Source organism: Lissotriton vulgaris, unplaced genomic scaffold (genome assembly GCF_964263255.1).
Source record: "Lissotriton vulgaris unplaced genomic scaffold, aLisVul1.2 SCAFFOLD_1512, whole genome shotgun sequence".
Taxonomy (NCBI): Eukaryota; Metazoa; Chordata; class Amphibia; order Caudata; family Salamandridae; genus Lissotriton; species Lissotriton vulgaris.
In genome coordinates this window covers 236,993-252,774 of record NW_028250107.1, presented here as the reverse complement: position 1 = coordinate 252,774, position 15,782 = coordinate 236,993, and the positions used below count along the sequence as shown (strand labels likewise).

General features: G+C 49.8%; 1 protein-coding gene across 2 annotated transcripts; it reads left to right on the top strand.

The window, feature by feature from the left end:
- The first annotated feature begins 13,466 nt into the window (after nt 1-13,466).
- Nucleotides 13,467-15,554, top strand: LOC147663369 (uncharacterized). Of its 2 annotated transcripts, XM_086950492.1 has the most exons (4): nt 13,467-13,597; nt 13,886-14,053; nt 14,222-14,468; nt 14,553-15,554. In XM_086950492.1, exons 1-4 carry the CDS (start codon nt 13,467-13,469, stop codon nt 15,552-15,554), a joined length of 1,548 nt encoding a protein of 515 aa, XP_086806618.1. The 2 variants fall into 2 exon arrangements, with proteins under 2 accessions (XP_086806618.1, XP_086806617.1); XM_086950491.1 differs by having other exon boundaries at nt 13,467-13,801; nt 13,886-15,554.
- The last annotated feature ends 228 nt before the right edge of the window (nt 15,555-15,782 follow it).

Genomic DNA, 15,782 nt, shown 5'->3' with positions numbered 1-15,782 from the left:
TTTTCTGTATTTTTCGTAGTTGCTGTTGGATCCCTGTCCTCTGTGTGTGCCCCCCCCGCTTCCTGCCGCAGCTCCCCCGCGGCCCGCCCCTTTTCTTTTGTACCCCCTGCCCATTGGCCGCCCCGCTCCCGCCTCCCAGCTGCTCCTCCCTCCCACTTCGTCTCATATGGAGGCCGCAAGGTGGCCGCGCGCAGAAGGCACGCCAAAGGCAAGCCCGTCTGCGCCTGGACCACGCCCAGCGCCAGGACCCCTGGCCCTCAACGATGCCTGCCCACCCGACGGACTTACGCCGCCGCCACCATCCACACATTCAACGCCGGCCGGAACCCCGCCTGCTACCGAGCCATCATGAAACGCACCCAAGGACCCTTCACCTGCCAAGCCTGCAAATTCACCTGCCTCCAAACTTGCACCGCACCCGCCAAGTCAGCTACCAGCAACAATCACCTCAAGTGCATCCTGCTCAACACCCGCTCCGTCCACAGGCACACAGTCGAACTCTAGAACTCTGGAACCTCCTGGACACATCACCAGACGTCACCTTCCTCACAGAAACCTGGATGAACGCCTTCTCAGGCCCCGACATCGCCATAGCCATCCCGGATGGCTACAAAATCACCCGGAGGGACCGCGTCAACCAAACCAGAGGAGGCATCGCCATCGTCCACAGAAACACCATCCAAATCACGACCAACTCCGACGACACCCTCACTGCCGCCGAGCACCTTCACTTCCAGATACACACCGACCCCAAGACCACCCTCAGGGGCACTCTCATCTACAGACCCCCGGGACCACGCAAACAATTCAGCGAAGCCATCGCAGACTTTGTCAGCCCGCACGCCCTAACCTCCTCAGACTACATCCTCCTAGGGAACCTCAACTTCCACCTGGAGAACAACAATGACAGCAACACCGCCGCCCTGCTGGCCAACCTCGGACTCAAGCAACTGGTGAACACCCCTACCCACTACGCCGGCCACACGCTTGACCCCATCTTCTCCTCCAGCAAGCACATCTCCTTCAGCCACTCCACCGGACTACACTGGACAGATCACAGCTGCGTCCACTTCAACTTCAGGAGAACCACGACCCACCACCACCCGCAATAGGTTCCTCGCAGAAGCTGGCGCAAGATCACCACCGACCAGCTCACCACCTCCCTCAGCCAGAACTCTCCCACCAACACGACGGACCCCAACGAAGCAGCCCGCACCCTCGCACAGTGGCTTACCAACTGCGCCGATGAACTCGCACTATTGAAGAACCCTCCCAGCAGACCCGGCAGCAAGAAAGCCTCGTGGTTTACCAACGACCTCAAAAACTCCAAGAAAACCTCCCACAACCTCGAGAAAGCCTGGCGCCACAACCAGACAACAGAAAACATGACAGCCCTCAAGTACACCACCCGCAAACACCACCAGCTGATCCGCACCACCAAAAGGACAACATTCAAAGAACGACTGGACAACAACACCCACAACAGCAAGGAACTCTTCAGAATCGTTAAAGAGCTCTCCAACCCCAGCACCTGCAACAACAACATTAAACCATCGCAAGACCTCTGCGACTCACTCGCCTCGTTCTTTCACCGCAAGATCGCCGACATACACAACAGCTTCGGCGCACAGACCACGCACCCTACCACCGAACCATCTCCCCCGCCACCAGCACCCTATGCACATGGACCTCGGTTAGCACCGAAGATACCACCCGAACGATTAACACCATCCACTCCAGCTCCACAACCGACCCCTGGCCACACCACATCTTCAACAAAGCGGACTCCATCTTCGCACCCCAACTCCGGGACATCATCAACAGCTCCTTCGCATCCGCCACCTTCCCGGAGAGCTGGAAACATGCCGAGCTCAGCGCCCTCCTGAAGAAACCCCCCGCGGACCCCACGGACCTCAAGAACTTTCGCCCCATCTCGCTCCTCCCGTTTCCGGCCAAAGTCCTCGAGAAGATCGTCAACAAACAACTCTCCGCCTTCCTCGAGACAAACGGATCCCTCGACCTCTCGCAGTCCGGTTTCCGAGCAAACCACAGCACCGAGACCGCCCTCATCGCAGCTACCGACAACATCAGGTCCTTGCTCGACAATGGGGAAACAGCTGCCCTCATCCTCCTGGACCTCTCAGCAGCCTTCGACACTGTGTGCCACCGCACCCTAATACAGCGCCTCAGCAACACCGGAATCCAAGGAAAAGCCTTGGAGTGGATCATCTCGTTCATCGCCGGAAGAACCCAGAGAGTCCGCCTCCCCCGTTCCGATCCGCGTCCACCGAAGTCATCTGCGGCATACCGCAAGGATCCTCGCTCAGCCCCACCCTCTTCAACGTCTACATGAGCCCCCTCGCAGCCATCGCACACCAACACAACCTAAACATCATCTACGCTGACGACACCCAGCTGATCCTCTCACTCACCAACGACCCCGCCACCGCCAGAGCCAGCCTCCAGGAAGGAATGAAAGACGTCGCGGAATGGATGAAGCTCAGCCGTCTGAAACTGAACTCAGACAAGATGGAAGTCCTCATCCTGGGACCATCCCCCTCTGCCTGGGACGATTCCTGGTGGCCCCCTGCCCTGGCACCGCCCCCACGCCAAAGGACCATGCACGCAACCTGGGCTTCTTCTTGGACTCCTCCCTCAAGATGACCAAGCAAGTCAACGCCGTCTCCTCATCCTGTTGCAACACCTTGCGCATGCTTCGAAAAATCTTCCGGTGGATCCCCACCGAAACCAGGAAGACGGTCACCCAGGCCCTCATCACCAGCCGACTGGACTACGGGAACACCCTCTATGCTGGAACCACAGCCAAACTCCAGAAAAGACTCCAGCGCATACAGAACGCCTCTGCACGACTCATCCTGGACATCCCCCGTCACAGCCACATCTCTCCGCATCTGAAAGACCTGCACTGGCTCCCCGTCAACAAGAGGATCACGTTTAGACTCCTCACCCATGCACACAAGGCTCTCCACGACATGGGCCCCAAATACCTCAACAGCCGCCTCACATTCTACACACCCACCCGCCAGCTCCGATCCGCCAGCCTCGCCCTCGCCACCATCTCATGCATTCGCAAAGCCCCCGCCGGAGGAAGATCCTTCTCCAACCTGACGTCCAAGACATGGAACTCCCTCCCCACCCACCTACGGCTGACCCAGGACCATCTCTCCTTCAGGAAACAACTCAAGACCTGGCTCTTCGAGCGGTAGCGACTCCCCCACCCCCTCCTCCCAGCGCCTGAGACCCTTACGGGTGAGTAGCACGCTTTACAAATCTGTTGATTGATTGATTGAACAAGAATGCATTATGTGACCAAACAAGGGGGCACGAGATACACTTTGCTATCCCTACAAGCTCAGCAAATTTGGGATTGGGCGATTCAACATCAGATCACAGCAGTCCATGTTCTGAGGGTGTCCAACCTTCTAGCGGACTCCCTGAGCAGGTCGGTCTCGTCAAACCACTAGTGGGAACTTCATCAGCCGACGCTGGACCGCATCTTTCAGCTTTGGGGACACCCCAATCTGGATTTATTCGTGACCAACCTGAACCGCAAATGCCCATTCTATGCAAGTTGGCTTCCCAACTCAGAATCGTGCAGAAATGCGTTTTTGATGAACTGGTCAAAAATATATGCTCATGCTTTTCCACTGATTCCTCTAGTCGCAATGGTACTTTGGAAACTGCAGAAAGAACCCTGCTGCATTCTTCTCATAGCCCCCAGATGGCCTCACCAGTTCTGGTTTACGGAGCTCCTCCTTCTGTCGGAGTGCAATCCAATTTGGCTGCGCCCAATTTGGAATCTTCTTACTATGAACCATGGCCTGATCTGCCATCCGAATCCTACTGGTGCCTGAGCACTATGAGTTTGCTAAATTGATTATTCCTCCGGACTGCAGGGAAGTCCTCACTAACGCTAGAGCACCCTCCACTATCAAAACCTACAAACTCAAGTGGAAACGATTCTAAGTTTGGTGTGAAGCTTCAAATTTTTCAGTTTAACTCTGAGAAGACAGAGATTCTACACTGTGCAGTAGATAGAATCCCTCCTAAACTTACGCTTGAGTTTTGGCCAACATCCCCTGCTACTCCATTGGCTCCCAGTAGCGTGGTACATAACCTGGGAGTCATGGTTGACAACAAATTGACATTAGAAAACTGTCAACAAAACAGCTGGAAGTGGTTTTACTCTGATCAGAGCATTTCGGAAAATCCTTCCGATGTTCTCTTACAGAACAGAGCGATGATAGTCCGGAGCACCATCCTCAGTAAGCTGGACTATTGTGATGCCCTGTTACTAGAATCACCGCAATATCTAATTGAGAGATTGCAGAGAGTACAGACCATGGTGGCCAAAATGGTACTAGTGCAACCACGCCACTCCTCCACCTCCCGGGCACTCTCAGATTTACACTGGCTGCCAGTCTTGCAGAGGATACGATTTAAGGCATTATGTATAGTATTTAAGGCTCCACATGGTCAAGGGCCCAAATCTCTGTAGGAGAAACTGACATGGTATGTCCCTTCATGAGCACTGCGCTCCTCATCGGCTAATCTGGTGAGGGTGCCTAGATTTAGGAAAGTCAAATCAGGAGGTAGGGCCTTCAGTGCGTCAGAGAGCTGCCTTTGGAATACTCTTCTATTTGATACAAGACAAATGGACAAAATCCTGCAGTTTAGAAAAAGGTTAAAAACCTGGCTCTACCCTCGGGTATGCTCCTTGGCATCCTGCTAACTTCTTCCAGGCGGGGGACACTGTCTCTCGGCCCTAAGCTAGTCGCCTGTATCACAGCGCCAGGTTACCCGTAGGGTGTCAGTTGCTAACTTAAATAAATAAATAAATGTTCACCCTGTTCACTCTACGCCAGAGCAGCTTCTGCCTTTTTTCGTACATTTAGCAAAATCCGGCCACTCTCACTCTACCCTGAAGGTTTTTCTGGATGCAGTTCCAGATTCCAGCGCGATGGCTCCAATTCTCTTTATTCTTCAAGAATTATTCAACAATTTTTCAAAGGCTTATTTCAGATGTTCCCTCCAATCGACGCCCGCCTCCTCCTTGGCATCTGAACATTGTGTTGGCACAACTCATGAAGTCCCCATTTGAGCCCATTCGTAGGGCTGATCTTAAATTCATCTCCTGGAAGACATCGCTGCTTTTAGCTCTTACTTCAAGTCAGCGAGATACAAGCTTTTACTATCAAACCACCTTTTCTTCAATTCACCAAAGACGCTGTGGTGCTCCGCACTAATACGGCCTTAATTCCTAAAGTTCCATCTGATTCCCACCTGAATGAGCATGTCATCTTAAAGACTTTTTCCCCTAATACACAGTTGCCAGCAGGAAAGACTTTACATTCTCTAGATGTTAAGAAATGTTTGACATTTTATTTGCAAAGAACAACCAGTATCCATAAAACTGATCAGCTCTTCATAGCCTACGGCAGGATGCGTAAAGAACCTCCAGTTGCTAAACAGACTATTGCACGTTGGATATCTAGAGCAATTTCCTTTTGCAATCAGCAAGCAGGCAAGACACTTCAAGCAACGATTAAAGCGCCCTCTACCAGAGCAGTCTCCTCTTCTACTTCTCTCTTTGCTGGTGTGCCTCTTCATCAGATTTGCAGAGCTGCGACCAAGCACTACTGTCTGGAAGCTGCCAACAATGCTGACACAGCTGTTGGGCAAGCGGTGCTACGTAATCTTTTTAAGTAAGGTGAGCCTCTGTTTCTTACCTTCTCCTGCACACATTGTATACATGTATATATTTCTGCTTTTTGCAGATGTGCCCTTGTTTACTGCTATACTGTAATATACCTATATGTATTCTCTCGTACTCTGTTTACAATGTACGTATGGCTTACTATGCACAGTTCTCGAATTACTCCTATCTACTCTGATTCAAGCATGTGAATCTATGAAAGATACCCCAATACTGGAGAAGAACATAAGTTACTTACCTGTAAACTGTGCTTCTCCAGTATTGATATCTTTCATAGATTCACAAGTGACTCACCCACCTCCCCTCAGAGGCTCCCCTCTTCTCCTTGGCTCTTATGCCACACTTGTGCTAAAAAAAATTGGAGAGTCTGAGCCTCTGAGGTGAAGGTTCCAGAGGGTGCTGTCGCCTGATTGGCTGGAGTTTGGACCATATCTAATGACTTTGACATGACTGTCGCCCTCACTCTGTCTGTCGCCCTCCCTCTGTCTGTCTGTCGCATCACCACAGCATCACTCAGGGGCACCACAACATCACTATGCGCTACCACAGCATCACTGAACGCGACAGCATTACTCGTCGCCACCAAAACATCCTTCAGCGCCACCACAGCAGCAATCTGTGCAACAATTCAACAACTAGTTCAAATATGCTCTCTCAATGTTTCAAGCTTTATTACAAATGTCACAAAAAGATGTTAATATTTCACTTCTGTTCTTGGATTTTCGTCACAATACAATACACTGAACATAATCTTCACAAAAGTTATTTACAAACGTTTAAGCAATTGCCATTATAAATTACAATAACTTTTACTCAAGTATTAATTATTTAAAAAAATTAAAAGCCATTGTTATTTGTAACATCAATAATCTAAGTCACGTAAATACAACACATATTGCATTACAAATGCTATAGGTGTCACATTTGCGAAAGTTAAAACTATTGGCATTGTAAATGACAAAGCTATTAATTTCGCTATTTTCAAAACCAACACATAAATAAAAAATGTGTCATTTACAATACCAATAGCTCAAACTTTCCTAATGCAAGACCTATTGCATTGCAAATGCTTGTTATAATTACAAGGGTGTGACAACACCACATAACACCGCATAAGCAACAAGTGCAGATTAAACCACAGGGTTAAAAAAAAGAACCACACACACCGTAAGCTTAAACCTGTACTAAACACACACGCTGCAATAACAGGTACATCATAGAAAGACTGATGGACATAATGAAGCGGACCTAGAGATACATGCGTAGCAGTTTAGGACACCCCCCGCGCCGCACGGCCACCAGCTGCTGCGTGTGCCCCCCGACTGCCTGCCTCTGTGCTCCGGCTGCCGCCGCGTGACCACGCCCCCTGCCTCGAGCAGCGTGGTCTCTGCTCGCTTTCCTGCCTTGCGCCACTGTTTATGTTGAACTGTGTTTCTGAATTGTACTTGTTGTAAATTGTATATTGTATCTTTTCCCCCCTTTTTGCCTGCTTGCCTGTTTTCCTTGTTCGCCCCGTCTCATCCCTCCCCGCTCCCCGCTTCCCGCCACCGCCGCTAAACCCCGCCCCTTTCTTCATTCTGTACCCTCCCCGCTCCCGCTTCCCAGCTGCTCCGCCCCCCCTCGCACTTCGCCATATATGGCGACCGTGCAAACGCGCAGCGGTCACGCGCAGCGTGCGCGCCGATTGTGCGCCGAAGGCGCGCCAAAGGTAAGCCCGTCTGCGCCCGTCCGCGCCTGGACCGCGCCCAGTGCCAGGACCCCTGGCCCACGAAGACCCCTGCCCACCCGCCTGACGTACACCGCCGACACCCTCATCGCACTCAACACCGGCCGAATCCTAGGATGCTACCGAGCCACTCCGAAGCACACCCACGGACCCTTCAGTTGTCACGCCTGCAAGTTCACCTGCATCCGGACCTGCCCTACACCAGCACCCGCCAAGCCGAACACCAGCAGCAACCACCTCAAGTGCATCCTGCTCAACACCCGCTCCGTCCACAGACACGCCATCGAACTCTGGAACCTCCTCGACACCACAGCCCCTGACGTTGCCTTCCTCACGGAGACCTGGATGAACGCCTCTTCTGCGCCCGACATCGCCATCGCCATCCCAGAGGGATACAAGATCACACGGAGGGACCGCTCCGCCAACCAGATGGGAGGAGGCATCGCTATCATCCACAGGAACACCATCCGCATCACGACCGACACCGACGACACCCTGACAACCGCCGAACACCTGCACTTCCAGATCCACACCGACCCGAAGACCACCCTCAGAGGCACCCTGATCTATCGACCCCCGGGACCACGCACACAATTCAGCAAGGACATCGCCGACTTCATCAGCCAGCATGCCCTCCCCTCCACTGACTACATCCTCCTGGGGGACCTCAACTTCCACCTGGAGAACAGCAGCGACCGCAACACCATCACCCTGCTCGACAACCTCGCCAACCTCGGACTCAAGCAGCTGGTGTCCACCCCCACCCACCTCGCCGGACACACACTCGACGCCGTCTTCTCATCCAGCAAAGACATAACCTTCAGCCACGCCACAGGACTCCACTGGACGGACCACAGCTGCGTCCACTTCACCTTCAAAAGAACGACGTCCCACCACCACCAGCAACAGGTTGCCCGAAGAAGCTGGAACAAGATCACAGCCGACCAGCTCGCCGCTTCCCTGAGCCAGCACCCTCCTGCCAGCTCAGCGAACCCCAGCCAGGCCGCCGACAACCTCACGAAGTGGATCAGCAACTGCGCGGACGAACTCGCCCCACTGAGGACCCCGCCCAGCAGACCCGGCAGCAAGAAGGCCCCATGGTTCACCGACGAACTCAAGAGCTCCAAGACGAACTGCCGAGCCCTCGAGAAAGCCTGGAGAAGGGAACCAACACCGGACAACATGACCACTCTCAAGCTTGCCACCCGGATGCACCACCAACTGATCCGCGCCGCCAAGAAAACTGCATTCAAGGAATGGCTGGACAACAACGCACACAACTGCAAGGAACTCTTCAACATCGTGAAAGAGCTCTCCAACCCCAACGCCGGAAACAACGACATCACCCCATCGCAAGACCTCTGCAACTCCCTCGCCTCCTACTTCCACAACAAGATCGCGGACATACACAACAGCTTCAGCATTCAACCGACGCACGCCACGACCACAGCAACGCCGCTCACCACCACCCTCCGCGCCTGGACTCCGATCAGCACCAAAGACACCGTCCGCATGATGAACTCCGTCCACTCCGGATCTCCGACCGACCCCTGCCCTCACCACGTCTTCAACAAGGCCGACGCTGTCATCGCACCCCACCTGCGGGACATTATCAACACCTCCTTCAACACCGCCACTTTCCCTGAGAGCTGGAAGCACGCCGAACTCAGCGCTCTACTCAAGAAACCTACAGCGGACCCCACCGAACTCAAGTACTACCGCCCCATCTCGCTCCTCCCGTTTCCAGCCAAAGTCATCGAGAAGACCGTCAACAAGCAGCTGGCCGCCTTCCTCGAGACAAATGGATCCCTCGACCCCTCACAGTCTGGCTTCCGAGCCAACCACAGCACCGAGACCGCCCTCATCGCCGCCACCGACGACATCCGGGCCCTGATGGACAACTGAGAAACAGCGGCCCTCATCCTCCTAGATCTCTCCGCGGCATTCAACACTGTCTGCCACCGCACCCTAGTGCAGCGCCTCAGCAATGTCGGAATCCAGGAGAAGGCACTGGAATGGATCGTCTCCTTCCTCGACGGAAGAACACAGAGAGTCCGCCTACCACCGTACAAGTCAGAGGCCACCGAAGTCATCTGCGGCGTCCCTCAAGGATCCTCGCTGAGCCACACCCTCTTCAACGTCTAGATGAGCCCCCTCGCGGCCATCGCACGCCAACACAACCTCAACATAATCTCCTACGCCGACGACACCCAGCTGATCCTCTCCCTGACCAACGACCCCGCCGCCGCCAGAGCCAACCTGCACGAAGGGATGAAAGATGTAGCCGAGTGGATGACGACTAGCCGCCTGAAACTGAACTCAGACAAGACGGAGGTCCTCATCCTGGGCCCCTCGCCCTCCGCCTGGGACGACTCCTGGTGGCCCCCCGCCCTGGGCACCGCACCCAAACCGACGGACCACGCACGCAACCTGGGCTTCATCCTGGACTCCTCCCTCTCCATGACCAGACAAGTCAACGCCATCTCCTCGTCGTGCTTCAACATCCTGCGCATGCTACGGAAGATCTTCTGGTGGATCCCCACGGAGACCAGGAAGACAGTCACCCAGGCCCTCGTCACCAGCCGACTGGACTACGGCAACGCCCTCTATGCCAGAACCACCGCCAAGCTCCAGAAGAGACTCCAGCGGATCCAGAACGCCTCAGCCAGACTCATCCTCGACATCCCACGAAACAGCCACATCTCTGGACACCTGAGAGACCTGCATTGGCTCCCCGTCAACAAAAGAATCACCTTCCGTCTCCTCACCCACGCACACAAAGCCCTACACGATCAAGGCCCAAGCTACCTCAACAACCGAATCAACTTCTACGCTCCCAAACGCCACCTCCGATCAGCCAGCCACGCCCTCGCCCCCATCCCCCGCATCCGAAGAGCGACAACAGGAGGAAGGTCCTTCTCCCACCTGGCCGCCAAGACCTGGAACTCCCTCCCGACTGACCTGCGCTTGACCCAAGACCACCTCTCCTTCAGGAAGAAGCTCAAGACCTGGCTGTTCGAGCAGTAGCGTCACCCCCCCCCCCCAAGCGCCTTGAGACGCTACGGGTAAGTAGTGCGCTCTATAAATGTCATTGATTGATTGATTGAAGATAAAGCTCTTGATTTAGAGTTTGGTGAACAGGGTACTCCTTCACAAGCGTGGTGTAATGTAATGTATACTTGTAAAGCGCACTGTTGCCGAGCGGTTTCCTGGCGCTGTATACCGCTGGGGAACCCGTCCTGGCTTTCCCTGTGGGATGGTCCCTCCTGGGTATCCCCAAGGTGAAGCCAGGCATCCCCGGCGTTGATGGGGCCTTTGTGGAGATGAGGCAAGCTAATGCCCAGAGTTGCCGAGTGAGACCCCTGGTTAGAGTAGGCACCGAAGCGAGAATTATCGAGTCTGTTGACCCTGGTCCACGACCCTGCCGCGTTGGTAATTCAACCCTGGTCCCGGGCCGTCCTCTGCTTCCGGGTCTGCCGCCTCTAACCAGTGAGCCACATTACTACAACACATATTGTAGATCAACTTCCTATAGATGGTTGAGATTGCTTTTTCGGTCAGGGGATTAGTTAGCAGCTGGTCCTCCAGTGGGGATGCATCAGGCAACCCCCCCCCCCCCTTCCCAGATGTTACCTTGCAGAGCGTGACCCACCTGCAAATGTCAGAACCGTTTTCAGTCGCCTAATTCTTACCAACCGGACCATCGAGTTGCACCTCCACCAGCGAATGGTCTGAGATTCGTCTGCCTGTCAAACCACATGCCATTCACTATTTCATAGTGTTTTTCTGCTTTTATTTACCACTTGTTTTATGCATGTGGTTAGTTGGGGGGGGGGGGGGGGAGATGGGCGAAGCAGGGGAGGGAAGGGGAAAGATATTTCTAACAGAGGGAAGAATTGTGTGTTTCCCCCAGTTAGTAAAAAAACAGCATAAGTCTTGGCTGCTTCTGCTGCACCCAGAGTCTTGTGGGTCTTTTCAGTCTAATTTTTCTGTCTGGAAAAAAATGTTGTCCTGTTTTTCTGCACAAAAGCCTAACAACTGATAATCAGGTGGAATAAAATGAACAAATGAAAGTACTCCTTAATTTCATTGCCCTTGATTCATACTCTGGACCATAGTTGAGGGATAGGTCTAGGCATAGTCCTCGCAACACACAATAGATTTGCGTGCGGCTGAGGCCAGAGCTCAAAAGTCAGGTTACCAGATACAAGTAGGTGGTAACTCAGGGCAGGGCGAAATACCTGTTGTCCGTGGAGGGGAAATTCCCATCCTAGAAATATACATTAAAATTAATTAATTGTATTCTATTTTAAATATCTTTTTGGTGCCAGTCCATATGACTTTAATGTCTGCTTTTGGGATTCCATGTTACAAGTCCATAGGGTACATGTATCCTTTCTGAGCTTAATAAAATGTTGGAAATTCTACAAATCCTCACTCCTAGATCCAAGTACTCTCAGGCTACCATTCTACACTCTGCTCAGTCTGAAGAACGGCTCAACACTTTCAAAATTCTACAATTCTGCATTGATATGGCTTGTAAATTATTTTTGGGGATATTTACATGTATTAACTATTTAATTTTAATACTATAGGTGATTGCAATTACGGACGAAGAAAGCAAGATTTAGCACCAGCCAACTGAATGTTAGTGCCATAAGAAGGATTATTTTGAAAAACCGAAGGACATCCAGCATTCTAAGTTTAAACAATTTCCAAAATCTAGGTGTGGCGAGGAAGTGGGAGCTGAGGAAAGTACTATACCTGTAAGTGAAGTCTCTAATTTTGCATTTCGTTAACCCAGAGCAAAGTCATATCTGTCCACACAGCATCAGAAATAGTGCCAGAAAGACCAATCACAACATCCTCATCTGAAATATTATCAGAAAGACAAATTGTCTCAGCATGACAGAATAACGTTCATCTAAAGGACGCATGATCTAAAGCATCATGTAATTCCAGAGAGGAAGCACACACTGCATAAAAGAAAGATATAACAAAAGGTTTCTTCTGCAAACCATCAAAGAAAAGACACTGATATAAGACTCCGAAGCTGACACGCTAACAACCAAAAGATTGGAAAATCACCTTTGTTCAACAACCGTTTTTAACCAGTTATGCAAGTTTGAGACTATCTGCCTCGGGATAGAACACCTCGACCCACTCTGCTCACTCTGGCGAAAACCTTAAAAATTCACCACTTTATTGTGTTGTTCATGACCATCTCAGATTGTTTCCTTTTTTATTGTGTACTGTTCTGTAATTCTATGTAAATCGCCTCAACCTTATCTGTTGTGCAGGAATGATATGTAAAACTGTTAAATATCAAAATGGATTAAATGAGCACCGTTGCGCTATAGCTAATGTAAATAAATCCTCGTCTTCAGAACTACAATCTTTAACCTTACACCAAACACAGAACGGGTAAAAGGAACTGATGTTCTGTGACTGATGAGCCACAATATTACTGTGCATGTTCTAATGTTCTCAGTTACTGCCATTGCGGCAGTGCAAAAAGGTACTTCTCAGTTTAATCATTAAATATCAGACTAACTCCTTATCACTGCGTTGCTAAGAACCTATACAAATAGATTTGAGAAAAACTTCAGTCACAAAATAAGTTGCTGCCGGAGAGGCTATAACCAAAAGACTATTATCTGCTACAAACATTTCGACAGGTGTTACAGGGCTGCATCCAGACATATTTTGCTCAATGCAAGTGTTAAGAAGATTACACACAATATCTTTTAGAGATAAATGCTGAACATTATCTAAACAAGCCCGACTCTAAAATCGGGTTCACTCTTACCGTGGCATATAAGCAAGAGGAAACTAAATGTAGAGATATTAACTCTAGGAATACACCTTTTAAAAACACGGGCTGTTAGAACAATTTCAGTGTTCAAACTGCCTCAATCAAAGTAAAATAACCCAAGTTGGGGAAAAAGTTACCTGAGCCAAAAAAGATTAAGCCATAAATCTCATCTCACTGAATTTGAGAGAATGCACACTGGGAAAATCCTCTCTCAGTGCTCTGAATGCCAAAAAAGTTTCAGCAGTAAATCTTATCTCACTGAGCATATGAGAATCCACACTGGGGAAAAACCTTATCAGTGCTCTGAATGCCAGAAAAGGTTTAGCTTAAAAGCGAGTCTGTATCGACATGTGAGATTCAGCCATAAATCACATCTCACTGAATTTGAGAGAATGCACACTGAGAAAAACCTCTCTCAGTGCTCTGAATGCCAAAAAAGTTTCAGAGATAAATCTTATCTCACTGAGCATATGAGAATCCACACTGGGGAAAAACCTTATCAGTGCTCTGAATGCCAGAAAAGGTTTTGTAACAAACAAAGTCTTTCTCAACATGTATTAACCCACACTGGGGAAAAACCTTATCAGTGCTCTGAATGCCAGAAAAGGTTTTGTAACAAACAAAGTCTTTCTCGACATGTATTAACCCACTCTGTAGAAAAACCTTACCAGTGCTCTGAATGCCAGAAATGTTTCAGTTTAAAAAGTAGGCTCACACATCACATACGAATCCATACTGGGGAAAACCCTTATCAGTGCTCTGAATGCCAGAAAAGGTTTAGTTTCAAACCGCAACTTTATCGACATGCATTAACCCACTCTGTGGAAAACCCTTATCAGTGCTCTGAATGCCAAAAAAGTTTCAGCAGTAATTCTTATCTCACTGAACATATAAGAATCCACACTGGGGACAAACCTTATCAGTGCTCTGAATGCCAGGAAAGGTTTTATAACAAAAAAAGTCTTTCTCGACATGTAATAACCCACTCTGGCAAAAAACCTTACCAGTGCTCTAAATGCCAGAAAAGGTTTAGTTTCAAAGGGAGTCTAAATCGACATCTATTAACCCACTCTGTGGAAAAACCTTACCAGTGCTCTGAATGCCAGAAATATTTCAGTGAAAAAAGAGACCTTACTGTACATACAAGGACCCACACTGGGGAAAAACCTTATCAGTGCTCTGAATGCCAGAAAAGGTTTTGTAAAAAACAAAGTCTTTCTCAACATGTATTAACCCACACTGGGGAAAAACTTTACCAGTGCTCTGAATGCCACAAATGTTTCAGTACAAAAAACAATCTCATTCATCATATAAGAACCCACACTGGGGAAAAACCTTATCAATGCACGGATTGCCAGAAATGTTTCATTAGCCAAACCCTGCTCACTCTGCATAGAAGAACCCACACTGGAGAGAAACCTTATCAGTGCCCGGAATGCCAGAAATGTTTCATTGACAAAAACAGTCTCACTCATCATATAAGAACCCACACTGGGGAGAAACCTTTTCAGTGCTCTGAATGCCAGAAATGTTTCCGTGTAAAAATCAGACTCACTGAACATACAAGAATCCACACTGGGGAAAAACCATATCAGTGCTCTGAATGCCAGAAAAGGTTTTGTAAAAAACAAAGTCTTTCTCAACATGTATTAACCCACACTGGGGAAAAACCTTATCAGTGCTCTGAATGCCAGAAAGGTTTCAGTTTAAAAAGTAGTCTCACAAAGCACATAAGAATCCACACTGGGGAAAAACCTTATCAGTGCTCTGAATGCCAGAAATGTTTCAAAAACAAACTCGGTCTCACCCAGCATATACAGACCCACACTGGGGAAAAACCTTATCAGTGCCCTGAAAGCCAGGAAAGGTTTTGTAACCAACAAAGCCTTGCTCAACATGCAATGACCCATTCTTTGGAACATCCTTATCAGTGCTCTGAATGCCAGAAATGTTTCAGTGTAAAAAGTAGTCTCACACAGCACATAAGAACCCACACTGGGGAAAAACCTTATCAGTGCATTGAATGTCAGAAATGTTTCAGTGAAAAAAGAATACTCACTCGGCATACAAGAACCCACACTGGGGAAAAACCTTATCAGTGCATTGAATGCCACAAATGTTTCAGTGAAAAAATCAATCTCACTCACCATATAAGAACCCACACTGGTGAAAAACCTTATCAGTGCTCCGAATGCCAAAAATGTTTCAGCCGTAAATCTGATCTCACTGCACATGTGAGAAGCCACACTGGGGGAAAAACATTATCAGCGCTCTAAATGTCAGAAAAGATTCAGAGGTAGTGATGGTTACATGCACCATTAGAAAACACACCATCAAAAATACTTCAGTGCTCCAAGTGCCAGAAAAGCGTCAATTTTAAATGCAATCTCGCCTACATGAGCAGACGCACACAGGAAAAAACATTACCAATGCTGTGAATGCCAGAAATTCCTATTTTTTGATAGGCACAACCTCGCTAACCATAATCAACTCCATACTGATGA

Coding starts and splice junctions, on each gene's coding strand:
- LOC147663369 (XM_086950491.1), top strand. CDS start 13,467: ATGCACACTGGGAAAATCCTCTCTCAGTGCTCTGAATGCCAAAAAAGT. Junction 13,802..13,885: donor TGCTCTGAATGCCAGAAAAG/GTTTTGTAACAA, acceptor ATGCCAGAAAAG/GTTTTGTAACAAACAAAGTC.